Source organism: Atta colombica, unplaced genomic scaffold (assembly GCF_001594045.1).
Source record: "Atta colombica isolate Treedump-2 unplaced genomic scaffold, Acol1.0 scaffold163, whole genome shotgun sequence".
Lineage (NCBI taxonomy): Eukaryota > Metazoa > Arthropoda > Insecta > Hymenoptera > Formicidae > Atta > Atta colombica.
The window spans coordinates 1,598,193-1,606,017 of NW_017259254.1; the positions used below are offsets into that span (position 1 = coordinate 1,598,193).

General features: G+C 38.1%; 1 protein-coding gene across 1 annotated transcript; it reads left to right on the top strand.

Moving 5' to 3' along the window:
* The first annotated feature begins 3,100 nt into the window (after window positions 1-3,100).
* On the top strand, window positions 3,101-7,616 carry LOC108686003 (L-lactate dehydrogenase-like). Its single transcript, XM_018191034.1, has 7 exons — window positions 3,101-3,293; window positions 3,456-3,608; window positions 4,066-4,183; window positions 5,681-6,019; window positions 6,354-6,471; window positions 6,546-6,678; window positions 7,060-7,616. The coding sequence occupies exons 1-7, from the start codon at window positions 3,198-3,200 to the stop codon at window positions 7,252-7,254; spliced, it is 1,152 nt and encodes a 383-aa protein (XP_018046523.1). The 5' UTR covers window positions 3,101-3,197; the 3' UTR covers window positions 7,255-7,616.
* Window positions 7,617-7,825: the final 209 nt, after the last annotated feature.

Genomic DNA, 7,825 nt, shown 5'->3' on the forward strand with positions numbered 1-7,825 from the left:
AGGCGTAAGAGTCGGAAATTTGTAAGAATGTGAAGAGATAAGGAATTATATTAAATAATGCATTTAGATAAGAACTGTATTTTGAAAATAATGAAATGTTCATTTTTTATACGATATCATTAATTGGTTTAATAAATATATACATACATATATGATGTGTATATATCGTATTAAAATGAGGTAGTATTTATTAATATATTGATCAATAATGTTATATAAAAATTATATATACTTGCCAGATTGTTTTGTAAACAACGAAATTATATAACATATAAAACTTAGTAATGTATTTGATTTGAAAAAATTTAATTAATTTCTAATCTTTTTTTTATACTGGTTTGTGCTGGGAGAAAAGATTTCCAATTTCAAGGATTAAATCAAACAATTCTAACGCATTAAAGAAGTGATCTCGTGATAGCATGTGTATGTATGTGCGTGAAATGCTTCCTTTCTTAAAAGTAGATTAATACTGGGCGATGAAGCGACGACCACGAGCAATGGAAAGGGTGTGGAAGAAGGGACGAGGTAAGGAAAGAGAGAGGAGAGGTGATGGTCGTTCTCCTGCGGCAGGGCGGACAATAGCAGCTCTGCGAAGTGTAGCGGACAAACAAATAGCCAATTAAAATTCCGGTTGCACGGCGAACATACTTGTATCAGCTGCAATACTACCATTGTGCATCGAAGGCATGCGCAAGCCGGTGTCTGGATCGGTTGACTGGGTCTGGATACCAGAAGATCGGTTGCTTACGATCAACCTTCGAGGATTATCTCCGCGGTAAACGGGGACTCGTTTGCACCATCCATTCGACTAAATCTTACCTTACGAGACATTGTTATCGTCGAATCATGCCTTTATCGCGATCGATTCGTGTCTTCGTACGGGGATCTCTTTCGCATCAATACATTTTAGAGTATTGCAGAATTACAATAACAATTTGAAATGCGAGAATTAGCAACATATGTTGGCATTGGTCGGCAAACTTATGATATCATAGATTCCTACGATATTATATCAATTCGTATCGCGTTTCTTCACCTCGAAGTTCGATAAAATTCATATAGTATGATTAATTAAGGTAGAGAATTAATTATCTGCAAGCAGAGCGCTTCGTTCCCACTCACAGCGCTTAACTATAAATGTCAGATTCGAAATTACTTCCTCACCTCCGATCCTACCATCTTCCCGATCCGGCGTGGATGTTATTAGGAAATCGTTTAATTGGTAGATACCGATTTTAACTGGCATTATGAATGGTTACAAGTGTCACGGGGTCATTAAAAAGATAGAAAACATATTATCCTATTACAAACCTACAACAACCTGCGAGCCGCTGCGAAAGAATTAGATGATGTAGCGAGTAATCGTGGAGAACTTACTTTATTGAATTGTGCGAATTATATAGCAATTACTTTTCCTAAATTTTGGAATTATAGAAAAAATCGCATACTCGCAATCGATATCCATCGATATATTCGTCGATTCTCCATCCGGCGCAGTGAGAATGAACGATTACTAAATTACAACATGCCCTTAGATACGATCGGCGGGCCATAATTGCAGGACTATTCATACATTATTGGCTCGTATATTATTTGACGCGATTCAATAACTTTGTAGCGGGACGGCCGATGGTATCTCTCCGTCGTTAAGGCGCATTCGCAATATCGATCGGCTCTGATGAATGGCCACGTTTAAGATCGTCATTTTTCCCAGCAATTATTAACGCTAAAATTGAATGTGTCCGTGAGCACGGGATCGGACCAGTCGTATGGACCACGCGTGAAAAACGAGACCTCTCTCGAGAGGCAGATCCATCTTCGAATGTGTGTTAAAACTTCGCGATGCCCAAACTACCGGGAACGCCTCGCCCGCTACTCCTAAATGCAGTAGGTATGATTTATCTACGGGCACCAAATGGAAAAGTTTTACTTTTTTTAACTGGTCCCTTTTCAGATGGTTAAGATTGTCGCTCGAGTATTATATCGGAGGCGCAAAGAGTTACTTTCAACGCGTACATTTGGAAGAATATATAGCATGCTTTTTCTTTTTTTTTTTTTGTTATGATTTGCCCGGAGTCTTTAGGCCTGTCTCGAAAATAATATAACAAGGTGACGTTAATAATCTCCTGTCCACTTATTTGAACATATATGATAAATTAGACGATTTTTTTCTCTTGAAACTTGGATGAGACTTCGCCACGTTTGAATTTTTCTTTACATAAATTTTCATCGGGCATAATTACTACGTTATCAAATGCTGATGTAAATTGAAGATGAAAAGATAAATAAAATTCTTCGATTATTTTCACGCTCAATATTAAGAGGGCGTATAATGTATTAGACATATAAAATATATTACGCAGAACTTTTGCATCATTATTAGCTGTTAAAGTTTCGTCGTAGTCGACAGTATTTTATTTTAAGGAAAAATCTGTTTTCAGGATTTAAATAGAAATCCTTCGTGTGAAAACGATCGAGAAAGCCTCGTGTGATTTATCATGTAGGTATGCCATAGGGGTTAATTATTTCATTCGGAACAATTATTAAAATCATATTCGTTCGCTATGATCAACTAATAGGTCTCGGCATAGCAGAGTATTTTACGCGTGTATACGCATATTATATGCAACCATGCACGTGCATGAGATGTTTGAGAGTATATGTGCGCGGGAGCGTATCGATGGAACACCGACGCGACGGGTGGTACGAAGAGTTACTTGCATTTCTACGACTACCTGCAGTTAATTTACAGCAAAGTGCGCGGATAAGTTCCACCGTTATTCTTCCAATCGGAATCTTCTCGCGAGCGGTTACCTCTTCTTCGCGGACGTTTTCTCTTCCTCATAACGGCGATATACCCGATTCACCTCAAAAACCGATGACTCGTTTCTGCGTAGGTCGATCCGGATCTGCATAAGCGTGAGCACCGACTCGATCGCTATTCATTTATAAGCTCCAGTGAGAAGTTGCGACCACCGCGTCGATCGAAGTTAATAACACAAGGAAAAGGAAGTCACGCGATTGAGGTAATAAGGATGATGAAACAACACGGTTGATACATCTAAAACGTTAATACGTCTCGAACGAACAGGGTGATTACGTACATAGTTACTAAAGTACACACACGACGGAATCGTGTTCTCATTAAATGTACTGCTCATGCAGCTGCTCGGTAATCTAACAGCAACGATTGGAGCATGGCTGACGAAGGATCTGACACATCTAAAAAGAATGATATCCTAAGGGACAGCAATGCCGACAGCAAAGTGCCAGATGAAACCGAATGCGATGATGTAAGACGGGGATAATACTCTTTTGTGTCTCGTCAACTAAATAAATTCAAATCTAGAAAGAGAAATGATGCTTGCTTATGACAGTAGAGATATTTCTACCGATATAAAATATAGATTATCAAGTAGGCATAGTTATGACATAGAACAACGTATGTTTAATAGGCTGATAAAACTCCGCTCACGATAACCACTACGAAAAATGCTTTAATAACGACACAGTTGGATCCGTGCGATGCCTATCCGCATTCTATCAAAATTTCGATCGTGGGTGCAAGAAAAGTTGGAATGGCTTGTGCTATCGCAATTTTGATGAGAGTCTGTATATAACATATATAGATCTATTATATGCAGAGTATTTTAGAATTTTTCGTACAAAATCTAACAGTATTCTGAAATAAATATAAGCTGAAATAAAAAAAAATGCTATATAAACATAAATTCTAAAATGTTTTATTAAAAAGTTATAACAAAAATATGAAATGAAAAATATAAAAAATAATTTTACTTTTTAGAAAAACAAATTTATATTTTAAAATAATATCCGTCCATGTAAATACAAGTTTGAATCAATATAATTTTGAATTTATCACCTTTTTTGCGAGAGTAGAAGAAATCTTCATGTATATATGAAAATTTTTTAAAGTATTTTAGGACCTCTGTTTACATATTTGTTTTTATTTCAAGTCATAAAACGTAAATTTGTTAAAGTTTGTACGGAAATCCTGGGATAAATCATAAGCTTTGATTAATTGTTTTTACATAATCTTTTCAGCGGATAGCGAGTGAAGTCTGTTTGATCGATCAAAATTCAGACAAAGCTTCTGCTGAAGCCGAGGACATTCAGCACGCTAGTATTTTTCTAGGATGCCCTCTGGTAGTTGGCACATCAGGTATTTTTCGTACTAAAGATACATATTCACATATTATATAACAGCAATAAATAAAAAATTATATCAGTTATACAATACCTACATCTATCCAACTCTTCTTTCTTTCCATTGCTTCTGACTATATATCATCCTTACACAAAACGTCTCATCACATTATCTGTGTCAGATAAAGCTAGTGTTAGAGTTGTTGTCATAGTTAACACTTTAGATCTCGTCATCGTGCTCTAATCACAGAATCAACGAATTGTGAATGTCCATGGACGATGTAGGTCTTTCGCGCGTTAGGTGCGAGGCAGCAGATTCCAGAAATTTTAGATTGATACGTCCAGACTGATGAATCCGCCGAGCGTCCTGCAGTGTCACGATTGGTTCCGATCAACACCCATTTCAAATCAACGATCCGTTAGGCTGTCCGCGTCAAGGGATCTCTGTCAACGTGCAGCGATTCAGAAATAACGTTCTCGCATAGGTGGGTTTTGAGTTAGCAGCAAGTTTTGGAGGCCAGAATTCCCTCGGACCTGTCCTTTAATCTCTACTCTCATCTACATCGCCGGTCGCTTATACGCTGGTGAACTGGACGAACGTTTCCCTCGAGCTTTTCACGGACACTCTCGTAAATCTCGTCCACTCTTATTTATCTCGACCGTGATCGGCTCCACGACACGGCTTTCTGTTTCTGCTTCCAGCGTGCGTACGATGCGCGGTTACCCCGTCCGATGAGCGGCTGGTTATAAAAGCATTGTATTCTTTGTGGGAATCCAGGACAGTAACGGAAAGTGTGTAGTACGATCGGGTTTGATCTCGTGGGTCTCATCGAGTTGCACTACGTTTGATCTTAGAAATGATTTCGGTTTGTTCAACTTTTCTCGGCATTGCGTACACGTAGCATCCGTATTTATACCTTTATAAAGGATAGCGGAATGATTCTTCTGATCTTGTCTCGTGCGAGGTAGCAATTACTGGAACAAGTGGGACGACTTTTTTACGGGCTTGCCAACTTATCTGTAACAACATCTTTCTCCGTTGTAAATGTATCTTCCGTATAGTTGCGATATCGCTGCGTGTTACTACAAGCATTTTGTGAAGGTGTTGCCTCGGATCTGTACTTTTTATTTTTCCGACCATGCCGGATTGTCTTCCTCGCTGTCATTATCAGCGCATCTCTTCCAATGGTGATTCTTTCTCGAAAGGGGAGAAAATTTCTTATCCACTCTCATCGTTTTGTATTCCACGCACTTCCGAAGAGCTGATGATTGCGCGCTTGAATAAAGACGTCGTTCTCCGACGAGAGATTCTCCGGAAAGGCGTATCTGATTCTTAACGAAGCTATTTCCCGTTACGGCTTCTTTCGCGTGAATTGGTGTCTTCTCTAGAGATTCAAAACGATTTATACCTTAACTCTTTCAGGAAAATGTGGCTAAAATATTAAAATACACACATATCTAGAAATCACCATTCCACGATCAGATCTATGATCAATAATTGATTGTATTTTAGATATCTACAAGGTAAAAGATTCGGCGGTAGTAGTAATTGCGGTTTGTGAAAAGAAACTTGAAGAGGAGATCAATATCAAACACAACATCGAGATATTCAAGAAAATCATTCCTACAATTGCAAAGTTGGCTTGTAAGGCGGTGTTATTAGTTGCGTCTCAACCGATCGACGTGATGTCGTACGTCACCTGGAAGTTGTCCAAATTTCCTTCAAGCAGAGTACTTGGCACGGGAACTCTGCTTGATAGCTGCAGGTTTCAGGATTTACTGAGTCGAAAATTGGGACTGGCGCGAACGTCAATCAATTGCATGAGTATCGGTGCACAGGGCGACACATCTGGTATTTGATTGATCCTGATTAATTTTACATAGATTCGCGATGTAATTCTAGCAAGTACTGAATATAATATAGATATAGATATAAAATGTATTTATGTTATAGCAGTTACATTTGTTGTACATTTGTTAGTAGTAGTTAGTGATAAGATTTTACTAGATACTATTTTACATTAATAATTGTATCTATTGAAGTATTTCTAAACGTCATAAATACACAGACAATGACATTTTTACATAGATATTATCCATACTGAAAAGTATTATACATATTATAGTTATATTGTAAACAACCTAACAGTTAGCGATATCTTTTTTTCTTCAACATCGTTTCACAGTTTCCATATGGTCGAGCGTTCACGTGGCGGGCACGAAGATACGAGACATAAACCCTCAAATGGGAGAGGCGGATGATCCCGAGAAGTGGCGTGACATTTCCGAAGCTGTAAATAAAATGTCAGTGGTTAAGATCACTGAATATTCTTCAGAAAATTTAAGGAAGTAATAAAATCTACGCGTTGTGTTTACAGCGACACGGTGCTTAATCGGAAGAAGGGTGAAAGAGGACCGAACTGCTGGGCTCTCGGCTTCTGCACTGCTGAGATCGTCGATGCCATCGTCAGGAATACTAAAGTCGTATTGCCAGTGTCGACGTATATACAAGTGAGAGATATAATCAAGATTAACACATTTAGTAAAATTATTGAGTGAATTTAGATAGATTTTAATAGCTTATTGCTAATATTACTCTAAAATTAAACGCATTAATTTAATTCTAAGACACATTGGAGTTGTATAAAAATTCAATATTATAGTTTTTCTGGAACTAATTGGTTGAAGCATAGATTACAGGATAATTAATTAGGAATTGAATATGAAAGAAAAGAATTGCATATAATAGTTATAAGATAATGATAATTTTTTCATTCGCAAGTAAAGTATTTATTTTTGTACCTTAAAAAAAAGCGTTCTCAGGTATATTTATTCGCATATGTGTCGATTAACACGATGGGAAAAACAAAATCGAGGAATCTCTGTTCACAGAGTTGTGTTCATGGGACCGATAAAGACGTGTACATGTCGGTACCCTGTGTTCTCGGTCGGGAAGGTGTGTACACCACGGTGCGACAGAAGCTGAACGATCAGGAAAAGACGGCGATACAACGATGTGCCGACAGCGTCCGCGATGTGCTACGTGAGTGTGGCATTCTTTGCGAATCAAATGACATTAAAGAGTGACAACCGGTAGACCGGTAGACCGAGAAAAAGAGGAGAGCGAAAAACGAATGGATGCGAACGGATATGTGGCGCGGAAATAGCGAGGAAGAGGAAATGGAGTGAAGAGAAGGAACGACGTTTTAGAATACATCTTCATCAATAAGGGCAATGCTGCACCTGGTAACCGGTTTTCTGCATGCGTACATTCGATCGTCATAATAAACGATATATGAGTGAAACTCGACTTCCTGGAAAATTAAACCAGCCACGTTCTCCTAAGATTGCCTGCGAACGGTACACGCTACAATATTCCACGCGTGCGGAGCTTATTATCGTTTCTTTTTTACTCGATCGAATTTTGATTTACGCAACCGAACGATGTACAGCGGAAAGGTGAAAGGGCGGATGAAAATGCACTCTCCATTGCATGCGAGTATAAGGTTGAGAGGCGAATATAAGGTTGAGAGTTGCGGCTAAAGGAGATTGGATAATTTAAACTACAACTCTTTTTTTAGTTTTAAGTCTTGTTGTGTAATAAAGTCGTTGTATTTTTATACATATACAGTTTTATATATATATACATATATATATA

What these genes read in the sequence shown, in the direction of transcription:
- LOC108686003 (XM_018191034.1), top strand. Translation starts at nt 3,198, where the DNA reads ATGGCTGACGAAGGATCTGACACATCTAAAAAGAATGATATCCTAAGG. An exon ending in ATGAAACCGAATGCGATGAT is followed by an intron (nt 3,294 to 3,455) that starts GTAAGACGGGGA and finishes TATGTTTAATAG; the next exon opens with GCTGATAAAACTCCGCTCAC. An exon ending in TCCGAAGCTGTAAATAAAAT is followed by an intron (nt 6,472 to 6,545) that starts GTCAGTGGTTAA and finishes TTGTGTTTACAG; the next exon opens with CGACACGGTGCTTAATCGGA.